Raw genomic sequence first — 17,571 nt, forward strand, 5'->3', positions numbered from 1 at the left:
GAGCTGTTCGTGCCTTCCACATTCAGAACGGGGAACTCTTCAGAGCCCATCTGAACATTTCAAAAGGGAAAGCACTGGCCAGCATCACTCACAAGAAATCTGAATCAAGGGGTGGAGACGACGACTCCATGGTTAAAAGTGCTTGTTTTACAAGGCTAAGAATTAGAGTTTGGGTTCCCAGAACCCACAGAAATGGCACGTGGGTGTGCTAACCTGTAATTGCAGCCTGGAAATGGGGAGGAGACAGAGGACCTCCAGAGCATGCTGGCTACCAAGACAAGCTGTAGCTGCAAGCTCTGGGTTCCCTGAGATCCTACCTCAGTGAATAAGGTGGAAAAGTGATCAGGGGTGATTTCTGACCTAAACCCTGGGCCTGTACATACGCATGCATATACATGCATGTGCCCGTACACATCTGGAAAATTACATTTAAAAAAACCCATAATACGAGCCTTGTGGCATTTTAAGTGTCTATAATCATGTTCTTCAAACTCAAGAAGAGCTGGAGCCACCATGTGCAGCCAGAGCACTCTCTCTGCATGCCCCAGCTTAGCTGATGCCAGGCACCACCACAAAAGAAAAGGGCTGAGTGGCGTGCGCCTTTAGTCCTAGCACCTGGGTGGCAGAGGCAGGCAGATCTCTGACTTTAGGCCAGGGCCACCCTGGTCTATGAGTGAATTCCAGGATAGCCAGAGCTATGTAAAGAGACCCTGTCTGAAAACAAACATATAAACAAATAAATGGAAAACTGAGTGTAGAATTAATACCTTACTTACCCCATTTATCCAGAACAACTGCACTTCAACAAGTAAGGAACATAAAAACCTGAGGTATCTCATGCTTCCCTCACGCTGCTTTCATGCTTTGCTGTTCTGTATACATCGCAGCACATTCATCTCTGACCAGGAGCCACCAAGAGCTCAGATGCCACAGAGGACAATGGTAATGTTACAGATCAGAAGAAATGGGGGGGGGGGGGAGCCAGGAGCAAAAGACAGCATAGATAGAGGTGACTGCAGGAAAAGGGTGCTGGCCGAAGGTACCTGCACTGTGAAACCTAAATGTGGACCCAGTGTGAAACCTAACGTGAAAAGATCTCTGGGCAAAGGTGGCAGAGCTCCTGGACAGAGTCCCACAGTAGCCCCATACAATGGCAACCATGTCTGGGTGGCAGTGCTCAAAGTGGACACTATCCAACAGGTCTTTCATCTAGTGCACTCAGCTGTCCAGAGTGAGAGCCAATGGTCTACAGGCAGTCCTCCAGGTCCACAGGCAGTCCTCCTGGTCCACAGGCAGTCCTCGTGGTATATAGGAAAACCCAGTCTTGACTTTATTTCAGTTAATGTATGTGTGCTTTTTGTTGTTTTCTTGTCTTGAGATGGGGTTTCATTGTACACCCTAACCAATCCTCGAACCTGCGATCCTCCTTTCTTAGCTACAGACCACTGGGATTCCAGCTGTGGGCCACTATGCTTGGCTTTCTCCTTCAAAATGTAGGGCTAGCTTGTTTCTGACACAGAAAGGCCACAGAAGCAGAGAGGCTGGTGTGAAGGCGGCGTCCATCCCCACAGACATTAACCTTTACTAAGCTCAGAACACTGAGCACAGCCTAGTTTTCTTACCTTGTGAAAGAAGGCAGCGCCCGTCAGCACCATGGACAGCTCACAGGAGTAGTTGGAATTGTAGAGCCAGGACTGGTGTGGTATGTCCCACGCATGGTACCGGCCAGGGAAACCCACAATGCGATCACGTGCTTCTCTCCACACCCTTGAAAACACACACACTTAAAATGAGGGCTTTTACCTGGCCTGCCTGACTGACCCTTAAGAACTTTTGCATTTTGTCTTTTATTTCAGTTTCTCTCTCACTTTTTTAAAAAGAAAATTAGATACAAGCAAAATAGATAAATATATATATATGTGTGTGTGTATATATATAATGTATGTGTGTATGTATATATATATATAATCATCAATAATGACTTCACAAGTTTCTAGTAGGCAGGTCACATGGTAAGAAACCCCAGAAGGTTGCATGCATAGCAATCTCCTAAGAAGTGGAATATACCAATTCCTGTTTTGGTTCTTTAAAGGTTTGTTTTAATGATCATGACAGTTTAGTTCCATAGAACATGTATGTGATTTCTCTACCCCAAGTCCCTCTTCTTTCTGCTTGAGAGGGCACACATGGGAAGCACTCAGAAACCACAGGCAATCACTGTGGTGGAGTGCACCCATTTCCTAAACTGATCAGGGCCCCGGGGAGAAACCCAATGTGCCAAACTGTCCACAGACCATCAAAGGAGGACACCTGTTAAACGCAAAAGAGAGATGGAGGGAGAGGGGGAGAGGGGGTAGAATTCAGCCCAGCTCTGAGAAATCAGAAGAAACCTTAAATTATTATTTTATTATTAGAGTGTGTGCATGTGTTCGTGGTCATGATGTACCTGCAGAGGTCAGTGGCACTGGTCTTCCCTTCCCAGCTTTACCTGGGTGGGTTCTGGGATCAAACTCAGATCACTAGGCTCAGAGGGGAAATAGCTGTTACCTGCCAAGCCATCTTGCTGGCCCAGGAGAAACTTTCACATCATTTCCAAATTTATAACTAAGTCAAAACAAAAAGAACTACTTCCCAGTTTCACCGACTGAAACTGGAGCAAAGCTGCCAGGGGCTAAGACCGCAGAGACCGAAGCTGCCTGGGAACTCCGGAGCTGTCAGGGCACGGCAATCCCTGAAACAGATCTCATTTCACAGTGTGTGAGAGACACTGATCTAACAGATGACAACTCACAGCTTCCAGCACAAGATAGAGTCTCATCAGACTTCTTTAAATGCTGGAATTTTTTTGTTTTGTTTTGTTTTTTGTTTTTGGATATACTATTCAGTTGCATTAAAGATTCACAGTTGTGCCGCATTACCAGCATTTGCCTCCAGGATCTGCCAACCTTCCACAGTGGAAATCTAAGTTACTGCCGAGACAGTAATTCCTACTTCAGCCTGGCTCACTCCATTCCCACTCTCCCTAGGACCCTGACTGCCAGTGCTTCACGTGTACGTGCTACACAGTGGCCCTCCTCTCTGCTTACACTTCTGACTGTGACAGGTGTTTCTGCTTCCAACAGAAAAGCTTCTGCATAAAGGAAGCAGCAGAGTAAAGCGACAGAATGGGACCAGAGCCCTGCCTGGGTCACACCCAACATGGGGTAAATGTAAAGAGCTCAAAAATTATACATCAGAGGTTGGAATGACAGCTCAGCAGTTAACAGCACTGGCTGCTCTTTCAGAGGTCCTGAGTTCAATTCCTAGCAACCACATGGTGGCTCACAGTCATCTGTAATGGAATCTGATGTACTCTTTGGTGTGCATGAAGAAAGAGCACTCATGTACATATAGTTAGTAAATAAATAAATAAACACACACACACACACACACACACACACACACACACACACCAAAAAATGAGCAGAGAAGCGCAGGCCAGATGGCTCAGTGGGTAGGAACACTGATTGCTCTTCTGAAGGTCCTGAGTTCAAACTCCAGCAACCACATGGTGGCTCACAACCACCCATAATGAGATCTGACACCCTTTTCTGGTTGTGTCTGAAGATAACTACAGTGCACTTATTTATAATAATAAATAAATCTTTGGGCCAGAGTGAGCAGGGACTGAGCAAACGGGATTGACTGGAGGAAGCAGGGCCGACTGGAGCAAGCAGAGGTCCTAAATTCAATACTCAACAACCGTATGAAGGCTCACAACCATCTTTACAGCTACAGTGTACACATATACATAAAATAAATAAATCTTTTTTAGAAGAGAGAGATCTACTTATTATTTAGAAAAAATGGGCAGAGAAAATAACTGGTCAATAAATAAAAGGGAAAATGCAATCAAAATGACCTTGGATTTGCACATTACCCAGCCGGAATGGCCATCATCAGGAAAACAGAAGGTTCTAGTAAGGAGGTGCGGGCACACAGGCCCTGACACACAAGCAGGAGTGAAGATGAGCCCAGCCACTTAGGAGAGCAGCACAGATGCTCCTGGGGAGTTCAAGTGCAACCCCGGCCATACCACTTCCCGACCTCAAGTCAGCTTCCTACAGAGACATGTTTCCTGTGGCGTGTTACAGTGGCCCGGGTGTCCCTGCCTGAGTGCCACACAGGACACAGTGTGGTTTTCCTTCTGGTACAAAGAGAGAAATCCTGGATGGAGCGGAAGATCCATGCGCCATGAAATAAGCTGGACTTAAAGACAGATAGATTTTCAATCACATGCTGAAGCTGAGGGCAAGGACATGAAATTCAAAGAAGAGCAACAGGGGTGAAGGCGGAGAAGGGGGTGAAGCCTCCGCTCTGTGGAGGCACAGAAATGAGCTCGAACAGCTGACACGAGCTACTGAAGTACAAGCGAGGCAGGCTGTGCCTTCACTCAGTGCCTCCCTGCCCGGCCTACAGGACGTGCTTGGGGTCCAGCCCTAGAGACAGTGCGTCAGTTCAGTTCTTGAAAGCCAAGCCCCACATTCTGAATGACCTCTAGGAAACACACAGAATGGGATCCCCTACTTTCTCAACCATTCGAGAAAGGTCAAAAACCCACAGATGGCAAAGGAGGCCAGCACCTCCGTGAATTCAACCTCCTCAGAGCATGGACTCTGTCTCTCAGTCATTCCTGGGAGGGGATCTAGGAATGGCTGAAAGTCTCCTCTTAATACCCCACGGTTGCATCCACAGCTCCCAGTGCCTCAGCAGGCCTTAAGTGTGTCTTGCCACGTCACACTACAGCCCACTTCCCACCATCGATGCCTGCAGTGGCAGAGACCATTCCCGAAGCTCTTCATGGCTTCTCTCTTTTCATAGCAGGGCAGCAGCAGGTGTTTATCACCATGGACCACACAGCCCAGGTTAGCAGGACTTTGCTTTTCAATCTCAGCTAGCAACAGACTTGCTTCAGTAATCTGCCACACACAGGCCGTGGTGGGGTTATTAAGGAGAGAGGGAGAGATCGTGAGATTGGGGAAGAGAGAACAGAACGAGAGAGGGGTTGGTGGGGGTTGGGCAGCTCTGTCAGAAGTGTGCCCAGCTATTCTCAGTGGGTGCAGCAGTAAAGATGATTTCTGTCACCTATGCCTCTGTGTTCACAAACCTAAGCAAAGGAAGCCCACGAGCCAGGCAGCTGACGGCACAGAATGGAAGACAGAGGAACTCCATCACAGTCGACTCCTGTGACTTGACTAAGATGAACAGCTACTTTCCCCCAATTTATAGGGACAAAAACTGACCAAATTCAATAAAAATGGTTTCATGTGTGCTATTAAAAGCACAAAGTAGACACGGATAAATTAGAATTCATCAAATTTTTAAAACTATGTGCTTCAAAGAATGCCACAAGGAGATGCAAAGATCACCCACTGCGTGGAAGATGTTCTGCTCGCCTCTCTGACATGGAGCGGATGCACTTACCTCTAGAAAAACAAAAAACAAAAACAAAAAAACCCCGGGGCTGGCGAGATGGCTCGGCGGTTGAGAACACTGGCTGTTCTTTCCAAGGTCCTGAGTTCAATTCCCAGCAACTACATGGTGGCTCACAACCATTTGCAAAGGGATCTAATGCCCTCTCCTGGCATGCAGCTGTAAATGTACAGAGTACTCAGCCCTCTCTCACACACAGAGCACTCTTAAATCAATCAATCAATCAATCAATCAATCAATCAATCAATCAATCAATCAATCTCTTTAAAAAATCCAACAACCTGAAAATACAGCAATAAGGGTCTAGAGAGATGGCTCAGCTGTTAGAAGCACTGTCTGCTTTTCCAGAGGTCCTGAGTCCAATTCCCAGCAACCACATGGTGGCTCATATTCATTTATACTAAGATCTGATGCCCTCTTCTGGAATGCAGGTGTACATATATAGTAAACAAACAAACAAACAAACAAACAAACAAATGAGCAAGGGATTTGTGCTGTCCATCTTTCTCTACTTGACCATATCTGAAATTAAGTAAAATCCAAAACATGGAGGGGAACACTTGTGAGGGATTTTTCCTTAATTTGAATGAGAAGATCCACTTCTGATCTGGATCTTTGAGGCATGGAGGCACACCTTTAAAATGGATCTTCTGAGCTAGGACGACTCACCTCTTATCTAGGCCACACCTGGAAGAAGGAAGCGTTCGCTCTTTGCCTGCTTGCTCTTCCCTGGCTAGTACATCCATCCCTTCACTGGTATCAGAGCTTACTTCTTTGGGATTCCAGTATATGTTGAAGACCAGCGGAGACCCAGTCTTGTGGACTGAACTACTGAATGCTTAGACCTTTGATTGATAGTCATCCATTGTTACATTAGCTGATCCACAGCCTGTAAACCATTCTAACAAATCCCCTTTACACAGAAAGAGACATCCTCTGTATAAGTTGTTACTCTACAGAACCCTGACTAATATACAATCCAAACAAAAATAAGCAAAATATCTGAATCAACATTTCTCCAGTGAAGGCAAACAAATGGTCAACTCATTCATAATCATATGAAAAGATGCTCAACATCACAGCCATCACAGAAAACAAATCAAAACTGTAAAGGGGAGTGGAAAGATGGCTCAGTCCAGAGAGTCATAACTGACTTCTGGCCTCCACACACGCACACACACACACACACCTGCATGTACACATACACAAATCTAGCGTGGACTATACCACGTCACACCCACTCAGAATAGCCATAAAATAAAAATCAGTGCATTATGTGCTGAAAAGCTATGGTTACATGGCACGCTCACTTCACTCCCTGCTGAACTGTGAAACAGTGCAGCCACGATGAAAAGCAGTCCAGTAAGTCCTCAGAACATCCACTCCACGGCTAGGTATGGACCCAAGAGAAGTGTCCCAGCCAGACAAGCATATGATGGGCACAGTACACCACTGTGTATCACAGTCAAGTAGAAGAAAGACAACAGAGGCCTGCTGCCATGCACCCTTAATCCCCGTACTCAGAAGGCAGAGGCAGGCAGATCTCTGAGAACACAAGACCAGTGTGATCTACATTGCAGGTTCCAGGACAGCCAAAGCTACATAGTGAGACTCTGTCTTTTCATAAATAAATGAAGACAGAAAACATGGCACATCCATACAAAGGGAATCAAATTGTTGCATGCTACAAGACAGACGGTTCTAGAAACACAAGGCTGAGTGGAGAAGGCTGTTGGGTTTTTGGACCCAGGGCAAGAGACTAAGATGCATTTTTTTATATACCAAAGCGACCTTGCCTCCAGGTTCTTCCACCATCCCTGAGTCCCTACCTGAAATACCCTGCTCCCAACCTTGAACTTTCCAGCCCAGGGGCCTCAGAGGCTCCTCCCTATATAATCAAGACATTTTGAGTGCTTGAACTCACTGGTGCTCGCTCGCTCTCCCCCACCCACCCCTACTCTCGCTTCCCTCTTTCTCCTCTTCCTCTTTCTCATGCCCCTTTCTTTCTACCCTCCACCCCCATTTCCTATGGTGACTTCTCTGGCCTTGGTCCTTGGGGCCAGTGAACTCATCTGCCCAAGAACAGCTTCCTAATAAACCTGCCTTTAATATAATCTAATCTAGCTTGAACTGGCTCATTTCACTGGCAGCTGAAGCATAACCTATCAAAAGCCACTTACAGGAGGCCTTTCATGTCCACAAAAGGTAATCCAGAGACATGAAGTTTCATGGTTACCTAGAACTTAGGAGCTGGAAGTGACAAAAGTCACTGCTGATTCACTTTTTCAGTGCTGGGATTAAAAGTATGTGCCACCACCGCCAGGCAATGATGTTTTCTAAAATGGATTGTACAAAAATCTAGCCAACTCTAACACCTGGATGTATGAATGGGATTGTATATAGATTATGTTCAATAAGTGTCACCAAAACTTAATTTCAAGCAAGATGTTCCCCCTGGGCATTTCCCCTGAGGCAAGTCTACAGCAGCACCCAAATAACCCGTTAATTCATGCATGTTTGTAGCTGACGTTATTTTCTGTGATGGAACAGGAATTAAGAATACATTTTGCATAGTGGCCCCTTAGGAGCCACAGTAAATGCCAACTTCTTAAAGAGGTTCTGAATGCCACCCTCTGGTGACCTCACTGTGGACCTGAGCCCACACACCAGTGATGACCCTCTCAGAACCCCTAACCCTCTTCATTCTCTTACACGCAGTGTGCCTCGCTAGGACATCTTAGGCCCCAGAGCACTGCACTGTGAACCTGAGAGCAGCCCAGCGCAGTGGGAGAGAGACTTAAGCAGGCATGCAAGTCCACCCCAGCTGTCTGCCACTGCTTACTGCTTTATCTCTGGTGTCTAAACTCACTCCTATAGATCACTCATACAGCTACAACTTCCACACCAGGCCCCAGGGTAGCACTGCCCACCTTGTTCATTATTTCCATTAGACACAGCTCTGTGTTGTCTGGGACTGCTCTGACCTCATAAGGAGACTCACCCCTTGGTGAATCTGTAATATGATGGCTTTTCTAGGAGACAGTGGAAGCCTAGTTAGAAGAGCAACTTACTGGGGACATGTCCCTGAGTGGACTCCCTGCCCCAGTCCCTTCCCATGATCATCCATTTCTCTGCTTCCTGTCTGCCATGGCACAGAGAATCTCCTCTCTATACCCTCTCACCACCACGCTGTTATGGCCACAGCACCCACTGACAGGATGTTTCAAAACCCGAGTCAAGTAAGTTTTCCCCTAAGTCACTCTGTCAGATATGTGACACAGAGAGAGTTAACTAATTCAAGGGGCGTTAGGGAGAGAAACCAAGGTTCCCCGGTAATTCCCAGCGCACACGTGGATGTCGGCGTCATTTCTACCACCTCTGCTACCACCTCCTCCTCCTCCCCTTTTCTCATTGGACCCTGGTTCTCCACCTCACCTCCACCCCGGGGTCCCTTTCCTCACAAACAGTCCTTCTCCTTCCATCCACCTAGGAGTTAGTTCTCACTCCTGGAACACCTCACCTCAATTCTTGGCCAAGGAGATTGGGTTTAAGGATGTTAGACCTGCAGGTTCAGGAGAGGCAGTGACCCTGGCTCAGCCCATTGGAGATTCTCATCTACCTGGACCCCAGAAGAAAGAGCCTACAGGGATCAGGGCAGCTCTGGAAAGGGCAAGCAAGGATTAGCCCAAAGCACTGAAACCTGGGACCAGCCCTACCCGGTGATGCCCTCACAGCTCAGAGTTTCCCCTCTGATGGCAGCTGGGAAGTTCAAGTGCTTGGGGTTTTTTGTTGTTGTTGTTTTTGTGTGTTTGGTTTATCACTTCAGTGTTTGAAAAGCAGTCCCTTACCGAAACCCAAACATGATTTCATCATGGCGGAGGTGAGCATCATCGTCGATGGACAGTATGGCCTCTGTCTCAATCTCATTCCAGGGCAAGAACCGATTGTTCAAACTGTTCTTCTCAGTACGGACGACCTAAGAGGAAGGGGGGAAACATACAAGAAATCAATGCGACATCAAAAGTCTCAAAGTGACTTTCAATCTTACCAACAGCTGGCCTGGTGGCTTGCCACTTGCTTTTGACATCTAGCACGTGCCTTTCAATGACACTGCCTCCATTCAGAACACACAGGGGGATGGATCTCACCAACCATCAGGTTAAACCTGTTTCTCAAGAAAGCACATGTGGCAAGATACAGCTGAGGCCATGCTCACAAAGTTTAAAACGATGCTTAGAAATACTACTGAGTTTATCGCTTTTCTGGCCAGCACCACCCCATCCCAAGCCTCTGGGAGTTAAACCTTTTGAGAAAAGTGTTCATTCCCCCTTTGTGGAGCCCACCTGCAGTGTGGCCATCACCACCTGCAGTGTGGCCATCACCACCTGCAGTGTGGCCATCACCACCTGCAGGGTGGCCATCACCACCTGCAGGGTGGCCATCACCACCTGCAGGGTGGCCATCACCACCTGCAGGGTGGCCATCACCACCTGCAGGGTGGCCATCACCACCTGCAGGGTGGCCATCACCACCTGCAGGGTGGCCATCACCACCTGCAGGGTGGCCATCACCACCTGCAGGGTGGACATCACCACCTGCAGGGTGGACATCACCACCTGCAGGGTGGACATCACACCTGCAGGGTGGACTTCACCACCTGCAGGGTGGCCATCACCACCTGCAGTGCTCACTAGGCATATAAAGACTGTCCCTTTCTTCACAAAGTGTGGGTGCACAGGGCTGATTTATCTTGATCAGGGAGGCACCTGTGCTAGGTCTTTGGCAGGAGTGTAATTTTAGTAGAAGGATGGAAAGAAAGATGTTTTCATCCAGGAAACTTGGCTGAGATCATGGGCGTGTGGACGTCCAGATACTTGGTGTCAGGAGGAGGTCATCCTCTGTGCAGGGGAGATGGTGTCGTGGAAGTGAGAGGGACCATTCCCTGTGAGATCTTCTTTGCTTTCTCAGAGTAAAAATAATATTTCCTCATTAGTTGGACTAATAGCTGAGGCACTGTGGTTTGAGGGAGATGTCCCCATAGGTCTGGCTCCCACTTGGTGGCTGTCTGGGAAGTTTAGGAGGCATGCCTACCGGAGGATATGTACCAATGGTGAGAGCTTTAAGAATTCTGGCTTGGGTCACTCTGAGTTTACTCTTTGCTTCCTGCTGTGGGCCAGTATGTGAGCGGTTAGCCCCAGCTGCCATGCCCGCTGTCTCACTTCCCTGTGGAGGCATGACAGTGCCTTGTCCCTCTGGAACCATAAGCCCAAACAAACCTTTCACTCTGTAAGCTGCCTCAGTGTCTGGCAACAACAACAACAACAAAAAGCTGCTAATACCGTGCTGTGAACAAAGGGAGCTATCACACTCCCTATGACACCACTGAGACTCATGATTTTCCTTGAGGGGAGGGCTATGAAGAGAATACCTGCTCCCACATCAGCATGACTTTGGAGGCAGTCTCAATTGGAACTGGCTAAAGTCCTGCTCTTCACATTCCCAGGCCCCTGTCTGCTAAACTCCTGCCAACTTTGCAAATGTCTTCAACCCAAAGTCACCATTGAAAAATGTATTATTAATCCCTGTTCCATCACAGAAAATGATGTCAATTACAAATGTATGTGAAGTAACAGATTAGCTGGAGGGCTGCTTTAGACATGCCTCAGATCCACAGCTGTTCCAGCCCCATCAACACCAAGAAGGATCTATGCTATTCCAGGTGGCAGAGCCCAGCAACAGATTCAAAAACTTACCTTGTCCCAAGAATATTTAACCAAGGAAGGAAGGAAGGAAGGAAGGAAGGAAAGAAAGAAGGAAAGAAGGAAAGCAGGCAGGCGCAAGCGCAAAGAAAGAAAGAAGCAAAACAAAACAAAAAAGCCTGGGTTTGTAGCCAAGGTCTCCGAAGCCCAGATTCAGTGGTAACAAAACAGAGGCCAAGTTCTGGTCAGGAAAAAGACTGGCCATTTACCAGGCAGAGAATGTCAAACTAGGTTAAAGGAAAGCAAAGGAGAGAGTACTAGAGGGAGAGAACAGAGCACACAAGGTACTGCTAGGTGGTAGAAGGCTCACTTAGAGTGTAAGGTCCTGGATTGTGTCCTCAGCAACATCAACAGGGATGGATGGACGGACAGATGGACACACACACAGCTAGGAAGGGAGCCACCAAGCCCTTATTTTCAGCAGCTTTTGCTCCCCAGTGAGTGAGAAGATGGCCATAAGTAGCAAGCCCCAAAGGCAAGTTTAGTGATGGTAAAAATCCTACCCCTTTAAATGCGCCCAGTTTCAGAGAAGTTATCAGGTAAGATTGTGTGGCCACCTGAGACATGATGGGACAGGGTGACGGCTCACTCAAATGGCCCGTCTTTCATTCATTCTCCCAGCATCCCTTGTGTTCACCCATAGCACTGTATTCAGGCAGTTCTGCAAACACAGCCCCTCCTCGCCCCAGCAGTTATATAGAGAAATTCAATTTCCCAGGCTTCTCTTTAAGATTACCAGTTCTGTGAATTCATTTCCAGCAAGATTATCAACAGAGCCTGAGAGACTCAGCCAAGCTGCAAACTGCGAGGACATTCCCTGGATCTCCAAGCCACCAACCAAAGCCGCACTTCCCAAGAGCCCCAGCAGATGGCTCTGTACCAGTACAAAGAAAGCAGCATGGCTGTGGAGCCTATCAGAAAAGCTGTGCAAATTTCACCCGATTTTCATTGACAGTGTGAACCTGGTGGTTCCTCGGCTGAAAGCTAAATAAACTGCATTTCACAGGCGCCAAATTACGGGCCTCCTTGTTCTCCCCCACGCCACCACTTGAGACAGTTCTCTACATTATCCTGGCTGTTCTGGAGCTCACTATGTAGACCAGGCTGGCCTCTACTCACAGAGATCCTCCTGCCTCACCCTCCAGCTGCTGGGATTAAAAGGTATATGCCAGCACAGCTGGCTCCCTCCTTATTCTTTAAAAGACCTGACTAGGCTAGACCAGAAAGCCAGGAATCAAATAGCAGACAAGCTCTGGACTGGATTCACAAGCAAGTTTGTGCATAAGTTCACTGAAGTCCATCCCTGAGATGACTGTCAAGAAGCCTAAGAGGGAAGATGGGGGAAGAGCTCTGATTCGGAAGCCAAATGCGGAGGCTTCAACCTTCAGCCCAGCACAGGGGAGGTGGGAGCAGGAGGAATCTAGGTGCTCAACTCAGCAGCCAACCATTGCGGGGTTTCAGCAACAAAATCCTGACAGAGACTTAGTCATTCCTAAACGCACTGTACACAGCTCTGCACTGGTCTCTAGGAGTTTGCGAAAAGCATGGCAAATGTCAAAGACACGAGTCAACCGAAAGGAACTTAAAAAACATGCCCATTTTTGTTGGGGTTTTGTTTCAAATTACAACAGTACTGTCCTCCACCCCAGCCCCCAGGAGTGGCTGTTTCTTTACATTGTGCCAGGAAGGTATACGGACGTACTTTGTGTTACACTTTGGTAACTCAGAAGACTAGCTTTCAAATTACTGCTTCAATTAGGAGGCTGGCATCGACCAGAAGGAATGGTACATATACTGCCTGCCTCCAAGATGTCCAACGCACATCAAATAACCACGCGGATGAGTAAGTAGGTAAGCAGAACCAGGAAGCAGTGGGCTCTGCTATCCCAAACATTCAACGCAATGGGGAGTGCTTAGGAATGACAGGGCTAAGTCAGGAGGCCCCTTAGTATTTGCTCCGATTTATTTTTTCCTCTTGCTGCGCTGTTCAGGCAGGCCCTGAACTCAGTGTGTAGCCCAGGCTGGCCTTTAACATGCAGTCTTCCTGCTTCACCTATGTAGCCCAGGCTGGCTACATAGGCTTGCAGTTCTCCTGGCTCTACCTCTGGATGCTGAGATACGATACAAGTGTATAGTGTATGTACCACAACATCTGACCCCTAGCCTTGCTTTCTAATGCGGAGAGCATCTCTTGGCCTACATCAGTCATGTTGGAGGAACTCACAGGAACACTGGCTTGCTTCACACAGCACATTCCCAGGTCAGCTGGCCTTCTGTCACCATCCTTCAGAGAAGCCCAGACTCCTGTCACATCCTTCTTCGTAGCACAGGGCAGTGGCCAGGACAGCAATCCAGACCTAGCACTTCACACCATTAAGTTCACACTGGCTCAGCCCAGCCTAACATCCTCCAGCCTCTAACAATGCCTCGAGCATAGCACACTTCCGTAGCCAGCCTTGTCATCACACAGGCACCAGACGGAAACAGCGGCTACTTCCTCTGACTTAAAGCAGACCACAGAGCTCAGGAATGAAGAGCTTGAGGCCTAGGAAGCCGCATCTATCTATGAGTTTCTAACACATGAGCACCAACATCAAAGAGCTTGGGGGGTGGTGCGGGAAGGGAGTCGCCTACTCTGTGAACAAGGGGGAGGGGCCAAGAACAATCAAGGGGGTGGGAGTTGAGAGTAACACCATGAACTCATTTTCATTCATAACTATGAGGCTAACATGCACAGAAAAAGTGCCTGTCTTAACTTATGAGGCACGTCTATTTGAAGTTTTAAAAGCAGTGCTGATGAAGCCTGTGAAAACATTACTCAGACAGCACAAAGCAGAGGGCAGCCTCCAGGGAGAAGATGCACACAGAGACCGCCGCGCTCAGCACCGCTGAGAAACCGCTGAGACACCGCTGAGACAGCTCACAAACGGGGCTTGGCAGGCACCCCTGTCCCAGTCTGCCGAACTCGGGACCAGCTGGATTACAAATGGCAAGTTCCAGCCCTAACAGCAAGCCTCTGCCTTCCACACAGCGCCACTGCCTAAAGCCACTGCATCTTTAAACTGGCACGGCCTCTTCCAGCTTTCCTCACACTTTGCACAGTTACTTTACAATCCTAGTTTTATACATGACATATTTATATTATTTACTCATAAGCGATCATAGGCCCTTTAAACATCTACAATTCTTGCTGATTACACTCGTGAGTCCTGGCAGCTTTCATTCTTCCTGTGAAGCTCATTCCTGAATGGTAAAGAAGGGAAACGGGCAAGCCACCCAGACACACTCTGGAGAAGCGGTGAAAGTTGTCCCCACTGACTCGCCACCGTCGGGTTTACATGTAATATTTTAAAGAATAGAGTGCAAAGAGGTTGAGAAAATACACATATTGCATCTCTGAGGGGTGAGCTTTTGCAATGCCCTCTTGGCTTCCAGGATGTGCCATGGAGAAAGCCAGGGAGTGACAAGGGAAGAAGGACCCAGAGGCAGTTCCTGCCCATCTCTCTCTTCTCTGTACTAAGAGGCCATGTAGGAAACAAAGTTAAAGGCAGGCTGTTGGCAAGGCACACTATTCCCCAAACAGAAGTCTCCATGTTCAATTCCAGCACCAGTCAGGACAGCAGAGGACACTGGAAGCCAGCCTGGAATCACTAATGTTTTCTTGGACTTGCCAAGAAACAGAAGTGTCCCTTCCACTGCAGCTCAAGCCTTGAAACACCACAGGACATGCCGAGAGACTGGTGAGTGTTCTTAAAAGGCCATTCTACGATTTTCTACAGTCTAAAATAAAGTTGACTAAATTTTTGGTGTGTCAAAAAGGAAAATTATCTAGAGCAGTGATTCTCAGCCTTCCTAATGCTGTGACCCTTTAATACAATTTCGATGCTGCGGTGCCCACCCCCCACCATAAAATTACTTTCATTGCTACTTCATAACTGTAATTTTGCTACTGTTAGAAAAAAATCATAATGTAGGTATTTTTAGAGACAGAAGCTTGCCAAAGGGGCCAGAACCCATAGGCTGAGAACCACTGATCTAGAGGGCTCTGCTTCTGGGAGGGCTGCTGTCAAAATCAATCCCTACAGATGACAACTATAAAATCTAGACAAACTTTAAAGACTCCTCAAAGAGATGCTGAAGAGATAGCTCAGTGGCTAAGAGCACTGGCTATTCTCCCAAAGTAACCAGGTTCAATTCTCACCACCCACATGGCAGCTCATAACCATCTGCAATTCTAGTTCCAAAGGATGGATGGATGGATGGATCTCTCCCTCTCCCTCTCTCTCTCTCTCCCCCCTCCCCCCTTCCCTCCCTCCCACGCACACACACATGCATGCAGGCAGACCACCAATGTACATAAAATACAAATAAATTACTTTAAAAACAAAACCTCTTCAAAAGAAAATGAATGACAGATGCAAGGGACTAAGACTCAGGCAGGGTCGAGGCTGAGAATGCTTTGCCCTGAGGTGAGGCCAGACCTGGCTCTAAAGGGCAGCTGGAGCACTGGGGGGAAACTTTCTGCCTTGAGTACCAGGAGATTTTGTGGGTCCCTGAAAGGAAAAGATTAAGAAATACAGACAGGGAAGGGAGCTCAGTGTGTCGAGTATAAACTACCCGACTCCAGCCCATTCCTACTCCAGGCTGCTCTGACCCCTGCTCTCACAGAACAGGCAAACATAAACTCAACAAATACTGGGGCAACCATCAACAGCCAAAAACCCTTTGTGTCCCAGCCAATAAGCCCCCCCCCACCCGCCCCCCGACACACACAAAAATACCTGTACTTTCAAAAACAAATAAAAATTCCAGAACTAAGCCATGGCCTCAGATAAACTACAGACACCCAAACATGCCGGGAAGGCTCGGAAGCAGCTGGAGGAAACCATAACTTACACATGGGGCAACGGTCTGAGAAGCCAACGCTGCACACCCAGGTGCGGCACATCCAGGTGCAGTGGACCAGCTGTACAGCGTTGTCCCCAAACTATCAGGAGCCCTGCATGAGACTGGACACCCAATCCCTTGGCACGGGAATGCTCTTCTTTCTTTGTAAAGATTTATTCGTTTTATTCTATGTGTGCTTTGCCTGAATGTATGTTGGTATACCATGTGTGTCCCCACTGCCTGCAGCAGTCAGAAGAGGGTGTGGGATGCCTGGGAACTAGAGTTATGGGTGGTCGTGAGCCACCACGTGGGCACTTGGAACAGAACACAGGTCTTCTGCAAGAGCAACAAGTGCTCTTGCTTGCTGAGCTCTCTCTCCAGCCCTCCTTTGATTGGCATTAGGCATCTCTCCATCACCACCTCTCAGTCTTCCTACACTCATATGGAGGGCCTCTCAGTAGCCTGATAGCACTGCTCCTCTGCTCAATAGCTCTGGACCTGAGATCCTTTTTATAGAGTGTGAAACCAGCTCCACGGACAGTGGCCATGAAGGTCACCTTATTCCATCGTGATGTAATAAATAAAGAGTGGAGATTTTAAAATGTAAGACCCTCCACATGTCCACCCCACTAAGATAATCCCTCTCCACTTAAGTATCTATGGCCCATCAGAGTCCACAGCTGATAGACGTCAGCCTGCATGCCTGATGCCTGCCTGGACGCTGGCTCAAATGAAGCACAGAGTGCCCAGCATTCTCTACAGCTGCATGGATGCTCCTGGGTGGATCCATTAGCCAGGATGCTGACTTAAATCATCTTCCCTGGAGGTATCGTCTACTAGACTGCCTAGGAAGCTAATTTCACAAAGGACCTGTGAACTGTAGCACAAATAGGCTGTGCTGGCATTAAGGAGGAAAACCTTCCTTAGAGAAGGATTACAGACAAACCCTTGTTGGCGCTGACACCTGCCTTCACCAAGAGGGCCAGCAATTTTAACTGCTGCTCTAAATACCTGCTTCCCATAAACAGAAAACACAGTCAAAATAGTGACTAGACTGAAATTTTCTAACTTGAACTCTTTCCTTTTAAAAATAACTATAAAAGACTGCATGCTACTACAGAAAGTATGTTAGGCTGGGCAGTGGTGGCTCACACCTTTAATCCCAGAACTTGGAAGACAGAGGCAGGCGGATTTCTGAGTTCGAGGCCAGCCTGGTCTACGGAGTGAGTTGCAGGACAGCCAGGGCTACACAGAGAAACCCTGTCTCGAAAAACCAAAAAACAAACAAACAAACAAAAAGTATGTTAGAAGAGCCTGTTTGCAGAATTTCTGGCATTTCCAGCTAAGTATCATATTACTGCAATGGGCTGCCCAGAAACCACAGGAACTACTCATTTCCCAACAGATTACAGAAAGGATTAGTTCTGGCAAGTTTGCTGGTGGACTTCAGTCA

General features: G+C 47.7%; 1 protein-coding gene across 4 annotated transcripts in view; it reads right to left on the reverse strand.

Annotated features, from left to right (window-relative positions):
• The window catches only part of Extl3 (exostosin-like glycosyltransferase 3), a 97,841-nt gene that overhangs the window by 5,304 nt on the left and 74,966 nt on the right, over positions 1-17,571 (reverse strand). For all 4 annotated transcript variants that reach the window (XM_006519284.2, XM_006519286.3, NM_001360385.1 and 1 more), the window contains 2 exons: positions 9,321-9,448; positions 1,623-1,767 (listed from right to left, as the gene is read on the reverse strand). In XM_006519284.2, the coding sequence (XP_006519347.1) occupies positions 1,623-1,767; positions 9,321-9,448 (273 nt within the window). The remainder of the gene's footprint in view (positions 1-1,622; positions 1,768-9,320; positions 9,449-17,571) is intronic.

Source organism: Mus musculus, chromosome 14 (assembly GCF_000001635.26).
Source record: "Mus musculus strain C57BL/6J chromosome 14, GRCm38.p6 C57BL/6J".
In the NCBI taxonomy this organism is placed as follows: domain Eukaryota; kingdom Metazoa; phylum Chordata; class Mammalia; order Rodentia; family Muridae; genus Mus; species Mus musculus.